The 23,108-nt window shown below is 34.4% G+C and overlaps 1 protein-coding gene across 7 annotated transcripts in view; it reads right to left on the minus strand.

Moving 5' to 3' along the window:
- Nucleotides 1-23,108, minus strand: part of trps1 (trichorhinophalangeal syndrome I) — a 137,141-nt gene that overhangs the window by 101,259 nt on the left and 12,774 nt on the right. For all 7 annotated transcript variants that reach the window (XM_051137234.1, XM_051137241.1, XM_051137240.1 and 4 more), the window contains one exon: nucleotides 837-1,687. In XM_051137234.1, coding sequence (XP_050993191.1) covers nucleotides 837-1,687 — 851 coding nt within the window. The remainder of the gene's footprint in view (nucleotides 1-836; nucleotides 1,688-23,108) is intronic.

The raw sequence follows: 23,108 nt of genomic DNA on the forward strand, positions 1-23,108 counted from the left end.
TGCATGAATTTTTCAGCACTGCGGTTCAAAAACAAGTGATTTTAAGCCATTGAAACAATCACAACACGCACACTCTGTCAGAGAGGCTTTATAGACCTTGAACAGTTAAATACACACTTAAAATGCCCATCTTTGCAAATATTCTCTTAAACAAGTAACTAAGGTCTGACGTTAAATAAAACAGCTGAGAAAAAAAAACATGTGTAACAGAATATTGGATCCAGGTAGCAGGCTAATATTCCTGCTGTCTGTCATTCGTGTTAATCAAACAACCAAAAAAAGAGAAAATCTCTCACTGCTCTTGACTAAATAACTTTTGTAACTTATATATGTAACTTATAATATATATATATATATATATATATAATTTATACAGTGGAGAATATTCAGTATTTTTATACATTTGATTACTTTATAAAATGTATGTAGCAATTCTTATTTATTTGTTCTATCTTATTTTTTTGTCCTATTGCTTGTAAGACTGTTTTCTTTTATTCAGTAGTGTGTTTTTTAGTTGTTTTTTTTATTATTATTTAGGCTAGTATTGTTTTTTTTTGTGATATTGACACATGACAAGAATTATGAAGTTCCTATGGTATCAAAAATGTTGATATTATGAAGACCTTATTTAAAGTAAAAGTAATTATATCGCTATATATATATATATATATATATATATATATATATATATATATATATATATATATATATATATATATATATATATATATATATATAGCGCCATTACAGTCATATATACACATATAATCATCACAGTGAAATGCTTGATTTTGGTCATATTGCCCACCCCCAAATGTCATCTGCTTTGCGATTACCTGTACGTCATAGGTGCCATTAAGTACGGAGGACCTGGGGGACCCTGCTTCCGCCGCAGAGCCGCTCTGAGCTGACTGGCCGAGGAGGCGCGCTGAGTCTTTGGCCTGTGTTTGGGCTGTGAACTGCACCATGTTATGTAGTGCCAGAATCTTATTGTCCAGCTCCGCGTCCTGCCGCGTCCGGTTGTGCAGGCCCAAATGGTACTTACGAAAGTGTTTGATCAGATCCGTGGGGTCATTGCCGTAATAACCGTAGCCACAAATGTTGCACTTAAAGTCTTGTAGTTTTGGTGAGGTGGGAGGAGGTGCTCCCGTCTCAGCTCCCAGAGGGCTAGGGGCGTCCTCCGCTCCCCCAATGGGCCTCTGTGGATGAAGTGTAACAGGAGGGACTTTAGAGCCTTCGACAGCCGCACCACGGGGGCTGTCAGAGCCCAGCAACGCCAGCGGGCTGTGCGTGGCGTCCCTCTCGTCTCCGTTACTGGTGCAGCCCTGTACGATGACGCCGCTTGACCGGGTGCTGGGCTTGAGACCGTTCCGCTCGTCCTCACAGTCACCTGGATCAGAGTTTGTCGGGGAGGCGGTAGAGTCCAGCGGTTCGGTGTCGGTGCCCTCACGGCTAGAGTAGGATGCTGCCAGATTGTGGCTGGAGTAATGCAAGTCAGGCCTGTCCGGTTTGATGGGGCCAGGGGAGGACGGTTCCTCCTGTTCTTCGCCCACAGCCCGGTCGGGCTCTGAGGCCTGGCTCCCCGCGTTCCCGCTCTCTGGGCCCGTGGCCTCGGCCGCCACCGCCTCGCCCTCGTCTTCTTCGCCGCCGAAGCTTCTCAAAGGGGGATTCTTTTTCCGCACCATATCTGGAACCAAACAAAAGAGAAGCACAACATTAGAGACTCGCCATTACTCAAGTAACTCGCTCAATGTGTGGTTCTGACTGCTCACATGCTAAAAACAATTTCAGAGCCAATGGCGCCTATTCTGCTCTCTATAAAAGCTTCTCGATTGTTCTTTGATTTTTGAAAATCGGAGACGGAATGCCCTAGAAACGGTTCTGCCGTTCCAGCTCAATCCATAAACAGCAATGAGGTTCTAATATCGGTGACTATGTCGGCGCCGGCCTTTGTTGATGATGTTTTAATGAATAAAATCTGTGCACTTATGTCACTGATGTGGCTTAGGGACACACGTTTTAATCAGTTACCAAAATCAAAGATGATAGGGAAAGAGAGAGAGAAAAAAATGTGGAATTTATAAAGTGATTCACAGCAAAAAATTTCCATCAGAACTCAATGAGGTCATGCGTGTTTGTTCATAGCAGGCAAAATCGCGCTATTAACTAGACTTTCCTTTGGCACAAACTGCACAAAAGTGAATTTCTGTGAAAGGTTTAGCATGGTGCTAAGTTAAACATCATTTTAAATTTGCGAGATGGTGTGCGTGTTGGCCAGTTCCAATTTGAGGCAATTACAGTTTCTCATGATTTAACAAAACAGGGGCCTGTCTTATTTCGACAGACCGTCGAGAGCAATTTCCTCATTTAGTCTGTGATGCAAATGGATATTAAATAAAGCGATTCATGCCTTGCAAAGGAGCCACACCTTAACCAGAGCTAAGTTAATAAAACCCTTGAAAATCTAATCACAAATATAACCACACCCTGTCATATCACACACAAAATCTCTCGCGTTCTCGTCATCGCTGCATCTAAACACACTATGATGGTTGTGCTATCCAAAAATGAATATCGATGAGAAACGCATCTGTCTGTGTCATATTAACACCCTCTACAAGACTGCATTTGAAGAAATTCAAATTTCAGTGGTTCCTGTAGCACGTTTGACTGATGGTAGACAAGATGCAACTAATGGCTGATGAAAGCCTACATTCTCAATCTGCCATAAAGCATCCAAAGGATATCATTTTTGTATCATATCAAGAAACGCCATCAATGATGTAAAAACTACATGCAGGCCGCATCACAGTAACTGATCTAAAACATGTTGATGAGAATAACAAATAAACTAAACACTAATTACCACTCCACACAGCAAGATTACTCATTTGTTGATCCTGTACATGTTTTATGCCTTGCAAACACATCCCATTGTCATGGAAAACTAAGAAATAAAGGATTCATAATTATTTATGTTTAATAATTTGAATGTTATATTAAAGATATACTCTACATATATTTATCATTTAAATTTGTATATTCACTACTAGTCAAAAGTTTTTGAACAGTAAGATTTTTAATGTTTTTTTTTTTAAAGAAGCCTCTACTCATCAAACCTGCATTTATTTGATCCAAAGTACAGCAATAACAAATATTTTTACTATTTAAAATAACTGTGTTCTATTTGAAAATATTTTAAAATGTATTTTATTTTTAGCATCATTACTCTAGTCACACAATCCTTCAGAAATCATTATAATATTCTGATTTGATGCTCAAAAAACATCTTTATTATAATTATGTTGAAAACAGCTGAATTTTTTCAGGCTTCTTTGATGAACTGAAAGTTCAACAGCATTTATCTGAAATGGACATTTTTTCTAACATTACAAATGTCTTTATCATCACTGTGTTGGTCAATTTAAAGCGTCCTTGCTACATAAAAGTATTAATTTCTATAATTACATTATACTGACTCCAAGCTTTTGAATGGTACATTGTATAATGTTACAAAAGCTTTTTTATTTCAAATAAATGCTTGTCTTTGGATCAAAAGAATCAAAGAAACCTGAAAAAAATGTGTTTAACTGTTTTAAATATTGATGATTTGCTGTTTCTTGAAAAGCAAATCAGCATATTAGAATGATTTCTGAAGGATAAGACACTGAAAACTGGAGTAATGATGACTGGAGTAATGATGTTGAAAATGTAGCTCCAATCACAGAAATAAATAACATTTTAAAATATATTCAAATAGAAAACAGTTATTTTAAATAGTAAAAATATTTCAAAATTTTACTGCACTTTGGATCAAATAAATGCAGGCTTGCTAAGCAGAAGAGAAAAAAAACATTACAAATCTTGCTCAAAACTGTTCAAAAACTTTTGACTGGTAGTGTATAAACGAAATACATTTTTACATTTTGCATTTGTACTTTGTATTCATTTTTGCCACTTCTAATAAGTCCACGAAAAGTCATTAAACAGTCTGTGCAAACACAGTTTAATATTTAATATTTGCTCTGTTGAAATCTTACATGATCTCATTATTTGACTGCTGAAGAAAGTAAATGCAATATAAATTACCTTTCTTTATTCCCAAATAATCTTTCTCAAAAGTACTAAAAGAATCATTAAATGGAACCAGAATCATTAAGAAGAATCGGAACCAGAATGATAAAATATGCAATTCACATCCCTCATGAATATACATTCAAAGTTAGCTATGCTTTAAAGTTTAATCTAATGAATATTACTCTTGCGTAAAGCTACTGAGTAAACATGCCCACAAGCCATTGTAATACCAGATTTGTGAGCAATTCTTCTTTTTGAGTCAGGTCTTTTCAATGAATCAGTCAAATCAGTTCACAATTCAATCTAAACGATTTGATCCCTGCTAAAACAGAGGATCAAGTTAACTTGATTTAAAATTTGTATAGCATATTAGGCTACAGAACTTATTTAGAGCTATTGATTTACTGAATAGACACGCTTTCCAATGCGCATTTTCCTTTTACCGTCTCTCAGCTTCTGAGAATAAAGACACAGCCCAGCAATCAGGATCAAATACTAACATCTTAACCAACATAGGAAAAAAAAAAAAAAAAAAAAGGAATGGAGTGGGAGGACGAGAAAAGTTTTTAATACCTGATATGGTGCACAATTACATTAAAACTTGCAGGAGAAGCAGTAAGACATTACCATTCCAGGCCGCCATCAGAAACCGAATAATCTGCTTTTATAGCTCCCAGGCATTCGCTGCGTTCCTGTACCAGTCAATTCAAATCACTAGTTCACCATCCACCCCCACCTCCTTCTCCTTCTCCTTCTCCTTTCCTATATTAAACTGCTTCTCTTCTGTTATTGTGCCTACTCAAGAACTTACTTAATAAAGTATAATATGCTTTTTGAAAAGGACAGGACAATCAATTTTCTTAATTAAAAAAAGTAAGGAGGGGGTGAATGGATCGACAGCGGCCTCTGTCTGCATACAGAGCAGAAGATGGAGTGGGGCTGTCCCTCGAGCGCTCTATGACACTTCAGCTAATGCAATCTAATGACAGGAGTCAAAGCTCAATCATGGGGCTTTGATAAGCTAGCACTGCTACAACTAGCTTACAAACCGACAACTCTGACACCGTGTTAACTTAGCGAAGAATTCCAGGGGGTCTTAGAGAAGCAAATAAACAAAATGCTGTCAATTGCTTTCATCAGCCACATGATTTAAAGCTACTATATTATGCTTTGACATTTGTTTTTTTAACTGAGAAATCTACCTGTCGACAGGCATTTCATCACTGTCATTGTGACACAGTGATGGAAAAGCTCTGTGATTTAAACACACACACATACACAAAAAACACATTGTATACACGATCAAAACTGACAGCGCTGCAACGCAACATTCCTGTGGAGAAAAACGCTCTAATGACAAGTGTGACACATCAGGATAGTTCAATTAACATGCCGTCTGATGCGAATTTTGTGTGCTGAACAACAGAATGAGCCATTTGCATGTGTTTGCAAAGTTTAAAAAAAAAAAAAAAAAAAAAAAAAATTAGAAATCATACATAGACCCTGGTGAAACAGACCCATATTTTTGGTTAATTTTGGTTAATTTAATTTTTAAATAAATCTTCTTTGTTTACTGTGTGTTTGTTCATGTTGTTTGCACCACCTTAGTTTTATCTGGTAGACTTAAAAAAAAAAAAAAAAAAAAAAAAAAAAAAATATATATATATATATAAAAAAAAAAAAAAAAAAATCTCAGATCTCAGGAGAGTTCAATTAACATGCCGTCTGATTCCAAAATTATAACACACACATATACATATACATATATATATATATATACATAATATTAGATGATATTAGATTTTTTTTTGCACCATTAGATTTCAGATTTTCAAATAGCTGTATCTTGATCAAATATGTATTTATTTTGAGAAATTTACACTTATGACTGGTTTTGTGGTTTTGTGTCAGCTTCTGCCACCACAAAATATGAGTACATAATCTCTAGAACTGCTCTGAGAGTCACTTCATGAGCATTTTACCGTTTGTTTTTTTTTTGTGGAAAACTATCGTCATATAATGAAGATCCTAAAGGTCTTCACAGCAGCCTGTCAAAATAAAAGTTCGGTTTAACTTGGCGGTCAAAAATATATTAATATATTACTTAATGTAATACTACTACTAATAATAAAAATATTATTAAAACAATGTTTAAGGAATATTTACTGATTTTTTTATTTTATTTTTTTTTTTACCGAAATGTATTTACCAGAAAACTGCAAATACACAACAAAAAATAAATAAATATCCTATAATAAATTAATTCTTTATCAAATCTAATTATCCTTTATAAATTTATTAGATATGCTTTTGATTATTAAAATATAATGAAACGATTAAAATAGAATCCAGAAAATTAACAGAATAGAATCCAGAGATTCACAAACAAATTCTGCAAGATTCATGATTTCAATTAATTAGACATGCTTTTGATAATTTTTTATGCAACCATTAAAATAGAGTCTAAAAAAATTAAAATGGAATTTGAGAAAAAAAAAAAAAAACATTTCATTTGTGTCTTTGTTTTATTGTAGTTGTCCTATATAAATTGTGTGGATATAAATTGTTGTTGTGAAATAAAATACTATATCATGAAATAAGATTTGGCTTTATCCTTTAAGCTAACTTACCAATATAGCAAAGATCTCGACATACCTGTAGGCTCAGTAGTAGCTCACCATAATCCTGTGTAGTGGCACTGGTATGTGATTATTATTATTATTTTATTTTATTTTTTTAAAGGGGCGATGAAATGCTTTGCTTTAACAGAAAAAAACAAACAAACTATGATCTCAATTTGGATCATCTATTATTCAATTACTTTTCCTGTTGTTCTATGCTTTTTTGTAGCATCGGTTCAGTAGTAGTATTGTGATATTTTAGTCCGGTATCGTATCAAAATCAAAATTTTTGTATCGTGACAACACTAATATATACACAAAACACAAAATCATATATTTAATTAAATTAATCTAATAATATAAATTGCTATATCTGTACAGATTATAGAGACGTATGTATGCGCAAATGTCACGTCACTTACTTTACCAATTCATTAAACTTCCAGCATCTGCAAGCACTTGAAGGCACTACAGGCACTTAACAATTCAACTCAAAACAATTCGTATCTGATGGATGTTTCACGACACCACAATGATCCGAAATGAACTACAGATGAAAAGCGGATTGCTGAGTGGCATACTAATGCTGCGACGGCTACTTGCCATCGGTTTACATCCACACAAACTCCTCTAACGTCGCACAGGCAGCAGCTCTCTGTGAAAAAGTCAGCACTGGCCGGCTTCCTGTTGGCCCATCTCTGGTATCAAAAGAGCCGGCCACATACACACAGAGCCTCATTTGTGAAGAGGCAATGTGACTCCAAATATGTCATCTTTATTGTCAAACTCATTTAGGAGATCTAGTTTCAAATACAACAACAAATACAGGGGATTTCCTCAGTGATCTGGCCCAGTCTGGTCAGCGCTGATGAGATTTTTAGTGGTAGGGTTTAACTCATGGCAGGAAGAGACCAAGTCGTTCCCACTAGGTAGTAGATTTGTGGAGTCCAGACGACGTCCAGGTGGTTAAAGTTAGACCTTGGCGGTGGGAGTAAATGTAAAAGTTATTTCTACATGTGTTTGTGTTTTGCGCATTTCTTTACTGTGCGCGCTCATTACTGTTTCTTTGGTTAAGTGTGTCTGCAGTGTGTCGAGGTGCTGCATAGCAAGAGATTACTGCTTAATGAGTCTGCTTAAAAAAAAACACACACCCACACACATACAAACACGAACACACACCGGGAAGATGATAAAACCCTTTCTTTAACTATGAGCGGTAAATAGGACAAGTCAATTTATACATTATTATTTTCAGCCTTTCGGCAATATTCACTTAATCTTAATGCATCTATTTCCTGAAATGGGTTCAAATTTTGTCGATGTTGAACCAATTAAGGTATATATCCACAATGTTTTATTTTTCATTGAAATAATAATAACAACATTTCATAATTTTTATTTAAATGCAACAAAAATCAGTGCAAAATGCACCATTAAAGCAATTTCACTAAAAAAATTAAATAGATTGAAAAAAAGTCACGCTGCATGATGACTTAGATTTAAAGAACTGAATTCACAGTTTGAACTGATACATATAAATGTATTAAACTTTGCAAAACTAAATGCATTTGGTTCCAAATGAAGTTGAATTCAACACTGTTAAAAGGAAAATACACATAAAATCTGTACATTTTAAAGAAACTTACAGCCGCATAAAAAGTGCATGAAAAACATTCCACTATTCACTGTTGCATCATTTTGAACTGCCATCAAATTCATAAAAAAAAATAGACTATACTGCTAATATTCTATATATGTGACCCTGAAGCACAAAAGCAATTTGTTCAATCTATACATCATCTGAAAGCTAAATAAATATTTGTTTTTTAGGATAGGACAATATTTGGTCGAGATACAACTATTTAAAAATCTGGAATCTGAGGGTGCACGGAAAAAAAAAAAAAAATACTTAGAAAATCGCCTTTTAAGTTGTACAAATTAAGTTCTTAGAAAAGCATATTACCAATCAAAGATGACGTTTTGATATGTTTACAAAAAAAACCCCAAAAAACACAAAACAGAAAAAAAATAAATAAAAAACACGAAAAGCAAAACAAAAACCCCAAAGACACAAAACAGAACAAAAAAAAACAAAAAAACAAATATCAAAACAAAATACCCTAAAGAGACAAAACAGAACAACAAAAAAAACAAACAAAAAAAAAAAAAAAAAACAACACCCTAAAAGACACAAAACAGAACAATCAACAAACTAAAAATCAAAACCAAACAAAACACGAAAAACGAAACAAAACACGAAAAGCAAAACAAAACACATCAGACACAAAACAAAACAAACCAAACATCAAAACACCCTAAAGAGACAAAAAAAAAAAAAAAAATGCAAAAAAACAAAAACAAAAAAACAACCTAATGACACACAACAAAACAAACAACAAACCAAAAATCAAAACAAAACGTAAAAAAAAAAAAAAAAAAAAAAAAGAATAAATAAGCTTTCCATTGATATATAGTTTGTTAGGATATGACAATATTTGGTCGAGATATACCCATTTAAAAATCTGGAAAGTTTCAAATAGCTCTTAGCAATCCATATCACTAAATTAAAAATATATTAAGTTTTAATATATTTAAGGTAGAAAATTATCAAAATATCTTTGTGGAACATGATCTTTATCTAATATCCTAATGATTTTTGGCATCAAAGAAAAATCTGTAATTTTGACCCCATACAATGTATTTTTGGCTATTGCTACAAATAAACCCGTGCTACTTAAAACTGGTTTTGTAGTGCCGGGTCACATATCACCAAATGTGCTTAATAATACACAAGTGAAATACAGATTATTTAATTCGCTTGGATCTCATGACAGAAGAAAGCAACTTGTGCATTATAGAACACTAGCCAAAACTTTGTATGTAGTTTTTCAAACTATGATAAGGAACATTTTTATGATACATTTATGGTGATTTTGCATTCTTTATCCATTGCCTATTCAGCTGCATGAAAAATAGCGACCAAAGCAATCTTTGAAATTTCTCTGTTTGTGTTCTAAGAAAGAAAGAAACTCATACTGTTTTGGAACAACAACTAGTAAATAATGACCGCATTTTCATTTCCGAATAAGCCATTCCTGACTAAATTGAACAAACCGCCAATTACTCAAGCCAGCCCATAGCTACTTTATTTTGGTCCCAGACTTGTGTCTCTCAATCTTTCATTGTGAGTTCAGATGTAATCCTTTCTACATCGCAGCCCCAGGAGGATCACATGGGAGCGGAGATTCACACACACAGCTGGAGGACCCCATGGAGCGCTGCAGCCTGGGTCACTCTGAGCTCTCCACCCAGAAAGTCAGTTTATTAAAAATACATTACCCAAACCGCCCGTCATAATTCAGGCCTGTGCTTTCAATTCGTCGGGGGTGGATCCGAGCGAAGTCTTAAATAACAAACCCTATACACACACACGCATGCTGACGCTCCCTCATATAAATACTAAAGCAGTTGCGCGGGCACACGCGCCGCTGATCAGTCAGGCGGAATATTGAGTTCCCCAAGATCTAAAATGATGAGACTCATTTTGCATCCTTTATTTACCGGCATCATAAATTGAAGCAATAGACAGGAAAAAAAAGAGAGAGAGAAACTATACGCTCTAATTGCTTTCTGTCATGGCTGGAAGACAGTGTGGAGGAATTAATTTCTAAATGAGTAACTGGTACGATCCCAGCAACGGCGGAGCTAAACTTTAACAAACTCAAAGTACTGCGTTTCCATCGGATTTTACTTGCATGTTCTGGGATTTACCAATAATCAACTTTTTGGGGAAAACGACGAGAAAAAAAAAAAGAAAAGAACGTCACTTTAAAATAAAACAGGCCCTGCTTTCCATTTTAACAATGGTATATTCAACAGCACACATGGCAATTAGCCATGACTCTGATCCGTCAGGCATACCATGTGTGTGCGGTCACGTCTCGGAGCGAGTCGTCATAAAAGTGTTCCCCCAGCTATCCCACAATCCCACCTTGTACCGTCTCCTTTATTATTCCTCCCATCCTTTATGATGTCACCACCGCAGACTTTTGCGGTAAGAAAGGACTCGAAGGACCCCGATCCATCTTCCAGAGGAGTTTAATCTCGTTTGTAACATTAGGAATAAATCACATTACTGTCTGTGCAGCAGAGTTTCAAGCATGCGGAGGGTCTATGGAAAACACATATGTGAGATGCTAGATAGAAGCAGTGCAATTAATTATCATTAAGGCGAAATGTCAAGAGGAGGAACTGGGCTCTGAGTCAGTGGCCCCCCCACCCGACATCACCCATATCCACCCTCCAAATCGGGTGATACACACACTCTCACATATGAACCATGTGGCTGTGTGTCACATTAATTTGACCCTGGGCTAAAACATGGCAAAGAAATAATTGCCTCTAAAGCAAGATAACTACCAAGCTCTGACACTGAGTCAATTTCATTTAAGTGCTCTATTTTTCTTCTTCACATGCAGGACGTTGCTCTATACCATACATCTGAAAATGGATTTTCCTTCCTTGAAAGTAAAAGTAAAGAAATTCAAATTTACAATTACACTGATTAAGCGAAACCCCGACAGCGGCAGATAAAAGCGGCGTAAGCTTTGGAAAAAATTCTATCAACCTTACTTTTTAATTAAATTCAATTTACTCATTTCATTGCGAGCTATTGTTGGTCCGCTTGCAAAACACTGAAATCTCCTGTGCAATCTGGAACAGCCAATCAAGTAAGCAGACATTTCCATAGAAACTGAGAGAAAGAGTAGCTCTCGTCCCGCGAATAAGTGACTTTGACGATGCAACAGGCAGCTACAGACAGCAGGGCTAATCTGTCTTCATGGCATCGCAACAACAGGCGTCAGATCTCTTACTGAACACCAATACGCATTTTCTGCATTATGCTTAAAAAAAATTTATATTTGTCAAAGAAAGAAAGAAAGAAAGAAGGAAGGAAAGAAAGAAAGAACTACAAAACAAGAAGCACGACAAAGCAAACAAAAAAACTTGAAACAAAACACAACAGAACAAACCAAAAGTCAAAACAAAATGAAACAAAGCATAAAAGCAAAACAAAACACTGCAAAGACACACAAAAAAAAAACAAACAACAAACCAAAACAGAAAACAAAACACCCTAAAGACACAAAACAGAACAAATCTCAAAACAAAACACAACACCACCCTAAAGACAAAAACTGAACAAACAACAAACCAAAAATCAAAACAAAATGAAACAAAACATGAAAAGCGAAACAAAACACCCCAAAGACACAAAACAGAACAAACAACAAACCAAAAATCAAAACAAAATGAAACAAAACATGAAAAGTGAAACAAAACAACCCCGACACAAATCACAACAAGCTAAAAATCAAAACAAAACAAGAAAACAAAACTCCCTTAAGACACAAAACAGAACAAACAACAAACCAAAAATCAAAAAATTAAAACTAAATGCAAAAAAACAAAACAAAACACCCTAAAGACATCAAACATAACAAACAAAAAAATCTAAACAAAACAAAAAACAAAACAAAACAAAACACTCTAAAGGGAAAATAGAACAAGCAACCAAAAATCAAAGCAAAATGCAAAAAAAACAAAAACACCCTAAAGACACAAAACAGAACAAACAAAAAAAATCTAAGCAAAACACAAAAAACAAAACAAAACACCCTAAAGACACTCTAAAGAAAACAGAACAAACAACAAACCAAAAATCAAAACAAAATTGGGGGGGGTTTTCAGTTTTAGGTATCAGTGACAAAAAAAATCTGAAAGTTTGGGAGGGACATATTAAATGAAGATATTCTTTTTTTAAAATAATCAAATATCCAGCAGGCTTTAGTTATGTCACAGATATGCACCATGACTTACAGCTAGTTGTCTGCATGTGTATTAGGGAGGGGGAGTATTTGATTGGACAAAAATCTATGTAGTGCAGGATGCGTCAACCATATTTGTGGTCTGTTTTCCTGGGGGAAAAAAGGATGTACATTTAAACAGTATGCTACTTTGTCAACTTTTAGGAGTACGCTATTTGCTGTCAGAGCTAACACGGATGGCCTAAAAATCATAGGGCTTCAAAATTTTTCCAGGGTTTTTAACACAATGAAACAATTACAGATTTTTTTTTTTATAAGAAACGTCTGTATAATAACACACATCTCTTTTTTGGCACCATATACTGCGCTCCCAACCGCTGTTAGCTTCAAGTCCATTATTACTAATGCTGCTGTCCAGTGGTGAAAACATCAAATTTCTGTGTCATACACAAATGAAGAAGGTTACAACCATAGCAACCGTAATCTTTTTTCGATGATCTAATCTTTTCGGTTCCTCTTAAGCAGCATCTAGTCACAGAAAGCAAAAATCAGGATACAGATCCTACAATGAAGAGCTGAATATCAAACGAGAAGTGCGGAACGTAGGCAGCGTCTCACAAGAGATTCAACCTTTAATGTAAACAAGAAGTCAGGAGACATCTTTAGAGACTGAAATAAATCAACAGGCCTGCCAGAACACAGGGCTTTCTTCAGAGGGTGTGTGTGTGTGTGTATGCGTGTGTGCGTGTATGGAACAGCATACTAATCTCCTCCCATCCTCAAAGTGCAAGAGGAAGAAGATAAAAAAAAAACCGAATACTGCCACTGCAACACTAAGGCCTTTGAAGGAGGCGTGGACTGCCAAAATCTGTCTCCGTACAGATGTCCGGGAACGTTGATCTGTGCTACGCCCAATATTCCACTGACTTCGAATTATCAGCATGCAAAAAGAAAAAAAGGGGAAAAAATAATAGCAAAGAGCACTTAAAGAGAATACTATGGTGTTCCTCATTAAAACTTGTGGAGATAGCCAGGTTTTTTGATTCTGGAGTAACAAGGGAAGGAAAATGCATATTTGAAAATACGTACGTCATTATGTCTTAATCTTCATACTAAATTACTGTTGTGCATTAAACACAAGATTTTAACTAGACGGACCTGCAGGGGATGATTTCATTCCTACGTGTTTGTGGTGGAATCATCCAGCCTGGAAACATACAACTCATACACAACTCTATGACAGGAAGTCCCCTCACCTTAAGCGATGTGTCGTTTCAGTATGTGTGAGGAAGAAAGTACAAAACTGACAGAGAAGCGTCAGAGTGAGAGAGAGAGAGTGTGTTTGTGGAGTAAGGAGAGAGGAGGGGTTGGCGTGTCAAAAATAAAGCGCTTTTCCCATAATTCTCTTCACCCCCTGTTTTCCTTCCATGAGGCAGCTTGTGAAAGGGTGACGCGCTCAATAAGAAGGGGCCGTGACTAACTGCCTCTCTGTGACTTTTTTTTTCCCTTTTTTACGTGGCATGTCAACGGTACACAATACAACCAACACAACCCCCCTTCATGTTTATTCATGAGAACTCATTCACATCAAAGACGCAACACCAAAAACTGTTGCCTTTGGCAATGTTGGCAAGGTTTTAACCCACCTCCCCAACTCGTCCCCCCCTCCGCTTCTTCTCTTAATCAACTGAACTCAAGTCAAACTGCAGAACATGTGGACCTGTTGCACTTGACTAGGGCCCTGTGATTTCCGAGATGCAGAAAATGCGGACGGAATCACGGAATCCATGCATAAAAACAGAATTTACTGTATAACGTGGAATGTCACGGAATTAATCAAAAGTAGGTCATTATGCTTAAATCAAGGCATCACGGTATGGACTAGTATCTCTACATATTAAGCAATGTCGATTACTTCACACATACTGAAGAAAAAAAAAAAAAAAAAACTTCTGCTACTGACTTCCAGATGGTAATATGATAAGAAAATATTCAACATATTCAATTTGCGGTGATTTCAGTGTCTGCCATCTCGCCAGATGAGGACATAAATACGTGAACTGCTCTGAGATCTTCACATGCACAGAAACGTAAAGGTATTCACTGCAACCCGTCAAAATAAAGTGTGGTTTAACTTGAAGACATAGATTACTATTGTTTAGTAGAATGTATGTAATACTACAACTACTGTTATTATGAAAATTGTTAAAACTTTATTTCATTAAGGAATAATCACAAAATTTCTTTTTATGCTTTAATTTTAATAGAAACTTTGTTTGCCAAAAATTAAATTATAAAAGAAATGTAAATTTTATACCTTTATTTGATACCCAAAATAATTTAAATATTGTAAAGATATTATAAAAATAAACCTTAATGAATTAAGTTGTTTTTTTGCATTCAAATAATTAGACATGCTTAAAGAAAATTTGGTAACAATAAAACAGAAGATGAGAAAAAATAAAACAGTGCCCTAAACGTGCAATTTTTGTTAAACTTTTAATAAACCGATGATAAATTGTATAAGTTTCATCATTGTAATTAATTAATTAGACTTGCTTTTTGATTAATAAAATGTAATTTAACCATTTAAAAAAAGACTCAAAAATTAAAATGGGAAAATCAGAATTCAGAAAACTTAAAACGGAAAAAAATGAATTTGAAAAACATAAAATAAAATGGATTTAATAGTGCCTTGACCAAAACATGCTTGCCAGATAAGCCAAAGTCATCACAGAGAGTTTCACATACTTTGAATATACAGGAAACTGCTACAAGGCATAATTTACCAACACTAGTGATTTACTACTGAATATTTTCTTATCATATTGGACGTTATATCTGGAAGTCAATAAGCTCAGGAAAGAATCTAAAACTTTAATTCAGCAAGAATAAATTAAAATCATCTAAAGGGACAGTAAAGACATTTATTATAGAAAAATAATATTAAAAGCTTCCCGTTTCTAACATTTTCTGTCCTTCTGAACTTCCTATTCAAAGCATCCTTTACAAAAAAAACTGTTATGGTTTCCACCAAAAAAAAATTCAACATTACTAATACAAAGAAATGTTTCTTGAGCACCAAATCAGCATATTAGAATGATTTCTGAAGCATCATGTCACAGAGTAATGGTTACTGAAAATACAGCTTTGTCTTCACAGGAATAAATTACATTTTGACAGTAGAGTAGTAAAATAGAAGACTTTTTTTAAATTGTAATCATATTTCCCAATATTATTCTTATCACTAATCAAATAATTGCAGCTTTTGAGAGCATAAGAGATTTCCTTTAGAAACAAAAAAATTATACCACCCCCATATTTTTAAGAGGTAGTGTATATGCAAAAACAAAAATAAAAAATAAAAAAAAACATAACAGTACTACATAAGTTTTGAAACATCAGAACATCCATGTGTATAAACATGACTATATATTATACAAAATGACATGGCAAAATGAGGCTAAAAAGTTTAACCACATTTTATTTATTTTAATAACTACAAAATATTTTTGCAAGAGCAAGTCATAGTTAATTTTGTGAGAAAATGTATCACTAATAAAGAAATAAACATTTAGCCTAATTAAAACAGAAAATTTCCCCAAAACACTGCTGAACTTCATTACAAAATTTACAGTCTTCCCACTTAGTTTTCATTTTGAGAAATATTGGTCAACCTCTAACCAGAAACCTTTGAATTTTCAAGAAAAAGCTGTAATCAGAGTCGATTTTCAAATTAGCACGTGACCTTTAAGCACACAGAAGCCTTGTTCACAGCTACCTGTTTAATTTGCAAGACCCAGAACCTTCTGGCCAGAGTGCCATTATACCAAAACAGAAAAAAAAATAAAAAAAGAACTTTCTACCAAGCCTTTCCCAAACTCTCCCCAATCGGCCTTCCAGTCAGGCAGTGGGGAGGGGGGAGGAGCGGAGGCCCCTGTCTGAATGACCTGGCCTCTGTGCACTCAATCAGCGCACGCTAGAACCGGAGACAACAGAGAACAACTGCTTCCCTTAAGCTTCCTGTGATCACAGGCCCCGAGCTGCCAGAGAGGGGCAGGGATCACGCGCTCTAGAGAGAACTGCAGATAACAGGCTTCCGCCAACGCCACCGTGTGTGAGAGCGTGCGTGTACGTGTGTGTGAAAAGAGAGTGAGAAAAAGGAAGGAGAGACAGATGGGAAGAAAGACCTCATGGAACTTAAAGGACCGGAGAAATGGCTGCTTTTTTAAAGTTTATGTAAACTGCCGGTCGCAACATGTTTACTTCCTTAATGTGACATGTCCGAGTGAAACAGGACATTTAATGAAAAAAAAAAAAAAAAAAAAAAAAAGTAGGGCAGGAATTATTTATGCATTGGGAACTGACTGGAGAGAGAACAGTGGGCACTGTATACCAGACATTAGCCAGATTACATGAGGATAGGCTAAAACATTGCCTGAATAACTTTTTTTTTGCTATTGCTTAACATTACCCAAGAGACATCAGCAGAAAAGGAAATCAGTTTCAGATGAAGAGCAAGTTTCTGCATTTTGATTAAAGATTATGGAGATTAAAATATCTTTATGTTTTGAAAATAAAAAAAAATATTTATGAAAGTTTAAAAGAGAAAAATGTTACTAATATTTTTGCATTGTGACATTTAAGGCAATAAATCCCATTTATCTTCTAATTCTCATTACTATAATGCAAATAATAGCAATATCATGTTTTTTTAATATATTGAACACTATATTCTTTATGCAAAATAGAATTTCTTTTTTGTATTTTGATTATGGAATGCAATTTGAGAAACATGTTTTGGATAGCTGAATAATCTTTTGCACTTTGACAAAGTGCATTGATCCTCAAACTCTCATTACATCCCATTACTAATGCAAATAAATACCATTATGTTGCTACAAAATAATACAATAATTTTACATTTACGATTATCAATATAATAAATCCTTAATATATTTAAGTAATATATTCTTTATGCAAACTATAATCTTTTTAAAAGATTATGGAAATTAAAAATATTAAAAATTAATTATTAATATTAATACAATTAATTTTAATATTCATATTCAAATGTAAAAAATAAATTAAAATTAAAAATATTTTTAAGAGTAAAAAAAGAAAAAAGTATATGCTACTAATATTTTTGCTTTGTGAAAATATTTTTAAAGAAAATTAAGTACATTTATTCTCAAACTTTGATTACTATAATGCACATAAATGGCATTATCATGTTGCTAAAAAAATAATACAAATAATTTTACATTTACAATAATTAATAAAATACATTCTTTAATAAAATTTAGTAATATACTCCTTTTGCAAAATATAAACTTTTTTTGTATTTTCATTTTGGAATGCAATTTGAGAAACTTTTTAGATAGCTGAATAACCTTCATAAAAAGTGGCAAGTAAATAAATAAATAAAAAGTCATCATGAAAAAAAAAAATTAATTGCCAAACTTGATTAAAGACTAAGGCAATTAAAAAATATCTTGTTTGAAAAAAAAAAATAATAATAAAGTGAAACTTAGAAAAAAGTATGTTACTAATATTTTCACATTGTGACATTATTTTTATATACGAAAATAAAATACATTTATCCTCAAACTCTCATTACTATAATACAAATAAATAGCATTATCATCCTGCTACAAAGCAATACAAATAATTTTACATTTAAGAAAATTAATATAATATATTTTTTAATATATGAAGAGTTCAGATGCAAAAGCCTCTAAGTCCATCTGACATTTTTCTTTTAATATAAGCATTTTTATCAGGCTCCTATGTATAGGTTTCTACCTAAGTACCGGTACTTCTAACTTGGCTGAGACTGCGATTTAGCGAGTTTTGAAATAAATGTATTTAATGGACGTATACTATGCATCTCATTTTTGACCGAGGTGGCTTTTAGAGGGTTTTGCTTCATTACTTCATATTTAGTAATATATTCTTTATGCAAAATATAACCTCTTTTTTGTATTTTGATTTTAAAATGCAATTTAAGAAACACTTTTTGGATAGCTGAATAATAAATAAATAATAAAAAGTCATAAAAACAGCACAACTAATTCATTGCCAAACTTGATTAAAGATTATGAAGATTAAAAATACAGTGGTTCTAATATTTTTGCATTGTGACCTTTTAAATGAAAAGAAAGTATATTCCTCCTCAAATTCTCATTAGTATAATGCAAAAAATTGGTATTATCATGCTGTTGCAAAATAGAAATAATAATCAATATAATATTTTTCTTTAACATATTCTTTATGCAACATATAATCTCTTCTTATATTTTGATTTTGGAATGCAATTTGAGAAACACTTTTGGGATGGCTAAATAATCTTCATAAAAAGTGGCAAGTCCATTCATAAATAAATAAAAAACAAAAACAAACAAACAATCAATCATCATCATAAAAAGTCATCATAAAAACAGCACAACTAATTAACTGCCAAACTTGATTAAAAATTAAGGAGATAAGTATCTTCCTAATTTTTTTGCATAGTGACATTAATTTCAAGAAAATGAAGTACATTTATCCTCAAATTCTCATTACTATCATGCAAATAAATAGCATTGTGTTGGAAAATGCAAATAATTTTACATTTAAGATAATATAATATATTCTTTAATATATTTAGTAATAAATTCCTTTTGCAAAACACTTTGTAGAGCTGAAAAATCTTCTTAAAAAGTGACAAGTCATTTCAACAATCATAAATAAATAAACAGTCAGCATAAAAAGTCCTCAAAAGTCCAGAGCAACTCATTAATTGCCAAACTATGCAAGCAGCCTGTCTAAATCTGAAAAAAAAAATTCAAAATTCCGCAGTTCAGAAAGCAAATCACACCACGTGTGATACTTCAAGTAGAGCTGTAGTACCCATCTAAAAATAAATTTATTAAGCAACAGGAAAAGTCAGACGTGATTGTTCATTGCACAACGTGCTACCCGAGGCACTGATGAGAAATCACTTCTGCTCGGGTTCCTCTGTTCTCCCCCTGCTCTGCCTGCACTGGGCCATTCTTTTCACACTCCTCCGTTTATGGAGTAGCAGAAGCACCTCCTGCTCTGTGATGTTTTTTAACTTTCCCATGAAGGACTAGCAGACAGTTAAAACAGCCCTGCAGGCAGAACAATAGCTTTAATTTCTTTCTCTGCACCTTGATGATTGAAATGGTTATGAGGTTTTTACGAGCTGACATCTCCCCGATGTCCTACCCAGGAGGAAACGGCTGATTGCAGCCCACCAACGTGGAGTCACTCAGAGACGCACCTCGAGATAAGACATCCAGAGATTTCAGACGAGTCGAGATGATTGAACACCGAGTTTGACAAAAAGAAAGTCGAACAGGTAGAAAAGTTTGAAATAAAGTTGATTTTTCTCCTGTGCTGCAATGATATCTTTTACTATTCAAAGCAAGCCGTTGCAGCTACAGTGTGAAACCAACAGTAAACCACAGCCTGAGACGCATTTCCCCTCTGAGTTAAAAGCACAAAACGTTGCGACACACCTCAGGCTTCTCTAAAGCGACACTCACAATCTCATTATAGGACTCTAGCCATTTTAAACTGACTACCTGACTTTCCACAAAACAAACTGAAAAGGCTGAGGAACCCTTTGAGCCAATAAAAAACAAGACTGAGAGTATACGTGTTTCATCAGATGGAAATCTTAAAGAAAAGCTCTAAAAATAAACTTCAAAGCTTGGGGTCTTCGTTTGAGTCAAAGTTAAAGGAACGTTCCGGGTTCAAGTCAAGTTAAGCTCTGTCGACAGAAAACAATTCTGATTTGTCTCTCAATTTAAAAATATGCAAAACAACAACCACAAACTTAACGCATGAAACTACTACGACAGAAATGCCTTTATGGTGCAAAAGTAACTTATATCACGATCACGTGAAATCTGTAAACTTTCAAAAGTTTAGAAAAATATCTATATTTTTTTAAACTGCATTTGTGCAACACAATTCATTTTTTGTTCTGTGGTAACCGACATAAAGCTTAACCATGAACGCACAAAACTTGTGAACCTTGAACATACTTTTAAGAATCTGACACTGGTTTGGCTGAACGTGAAAGGCCAAAGGTTGGCGTCTGCCACATCGTTTACAAAATGTCACTTGCTGAGGAAATCTTTTCTAGGCACTGTAGAAGAGAAGAGGAAGAAGAAAAAAAAAAAAAGCATTATCTTCAACACATTGCCCAGAGAACCACAACCAGAGGAAGATCCTGGTGACAGTGAGGCCTGTTGTGTTAGAGTCTCTCTGCCGCCTCTCTGGAGAGATTCCAAACGTGATCAGATGTGATTAGCCACAGTTAAGCGCTGCTTGAGAAAGTCAGGTGTGTCACCTGGCATCTCCGATGAAATATTTGCGCATAATCATGTGTGGAAAGGCTCGCTTAACATACCAATAAGGGCTTTTAACCTTGAAATGTGTCTTGTTGAACATGCTGATGCTTGGCGTCAAGGTACAGGGAGGGCCTTTGAACACGTGTAGCTCTCAAATAAACCTTCACGCAGACAATGTTCTTCGTTAGTTGCTACTTGTTTGTATCTCCACCCTGGTACACAAACTATGCTACCTGGGACACTTCGAACTGCCTAAATAAACACATTTCAGCTTTTTCCTCCACTGCCAAGACTAAAAAAAAAAAAGGACTGTACAGTTTGAAGCATCAAGTCGTATGTGCTGTACGGTATTTTCTATATAAAGGGAAGCAGTTTAACCACACTGGTTGTACAAGATTCCTCTATTTGCTTAGTACAATAATTCTCCTTTCAAATGCCATATAGCCTTGGGACTGATTAGTCATCAGAGCTGTTTGATAGAAACAACCACACCCTCTGATACCATCTGTGATCCTTATGCAAAGACTTACCTGCCTGTCTTTCTCATCATGGGAACTCTGCCTCATTCTACGCTTCGTGAAGCAGAACAATTTTCTGTGCAGCAATGCACTAATATTTATAGAAAAAGTACCGTAACTTCTCTTAAAAAGAAATCGAAAGTAGGGGCAAGATGACCTGAAGGCAGAAAAATACGCCACCCCGTTTGCTCTCGGCTGGGTCTTGAGCTATTCGTACTATTAGCAGAAAGGGCACCCCAAACAAGACGGCTGAAGTAAACTGAGGACGGAGATGATACCTTAGACATGCAGAGGTCTGAAGTCACCGCTATCTATAACACAAACTGTCTGTCACACTGCCTTTTTACCATGAGAAGTAGGCCACATATCATTAGGCTCGCTTGAACGTAGCCTGCTCAAGACAGGAACGCTCCGGCAGGATTTGAGAGCTTCATCACCTGCGATTTGAAAGATAGTAACAATATCGGGAGATAGGGACATCAAAAGTGCTGAGGTATTGACTAAAACAGTCTGTACCTAGTAAAACTATACTAAAACAAGCTAATCATGAAATAAAAACAAATTGGAAAAACACAATATCAGTCTCTCTCTAGTAATTAAAGTCAAAGTTGAGCAGCAAACAGAGTTTCTGCCCACGTTTATGCAAATTTTGTGAAACTGCATTGAACTAGAATGCAAAATTTGAATGCTTTACAAAATGTGAATAAAAAGCTTTCATGCTCACTTAAGGTGGACACATTTTTATTTAATAAAACCACATGCATTCCTAGATGTATATCAAAGTCATGGGACTAAAAATGTGCTCAGGGAGGAAGAAATAAACAAATATAAAATATCATTTTACAGCATCTCAAAAACTGCTCTAGTCATTCTGAATAACAATTGTGGCATGCACACAAAATTCAGTTAAAGTCATTTTTATTAGCTTTTACTTATTTTAATTTTTTTTTTTTCAGTGCTGTCAAATTGATTAGCCACCTCCAAATATATATATATATATATATATGTGTGTGTGTGTGTGTGTGTGTGTGTTTGTGTGTGTGTTTTGAGAGTGCTATTATATATGATTTATATTATATATCAATTATATGAATATAAATATATACATGTAAACACATGTAAATATTTTCAAAATATATACTGTATGTGTGTGTATTTATGTACATAAATATACACAGTATACACATGTGAACAAAAACATATTTTGGATGCGATTAATCGTTTGACAGCACTAATATGTGACTTATATTACACAAATATAAATATAAACAAATATTAGATGTATTTCTTAAATATACACATGTATGTATGTATGTATGCGTGTGTGTGTGTGTGTACATATACACATATATTGTAAACATAAACTTTTATTTTAGATGCGATTGATCGCAATTAATCAGTTTGGCAGGACTATTTTATTGATAAATATGTACTTTTAACTTTTTTTGTACTTAACCCATTTAGCTACTATTAGATATGTCTACCTGAAACAAAGCACTGGTTAATTTTGATGTTTGTTGACAATACTTGAAAGCAATGTGCTGCTGCGTTCATTTAATTTGCTCACATTTACATCAGCATTTAGCTTTTAAATAAGTGTGTTCCATTGCATATATTGCTGTGGTACTAAAACTGAAGTCAATAATACTGAAATTTTCATATCATTTCAACCCTTTGGGCTCTTGCAACCCCTGTCTTACA

This window comes from Labeo rohita, chromosome 19 (genome assembly GCF_022985175.1).
Source record: "Labeo rohita strain BAU-BD-2019 chromosome 19, IGBB_LRoh.1.0, whole genome shotgun sequence".
Classification (NCBI taxonomy): Eukaryota; Metazoa; Chordata; class Actinopteri; order Cypriniformes; family Cyprinidae; genus Labeo; species Labeo rohita.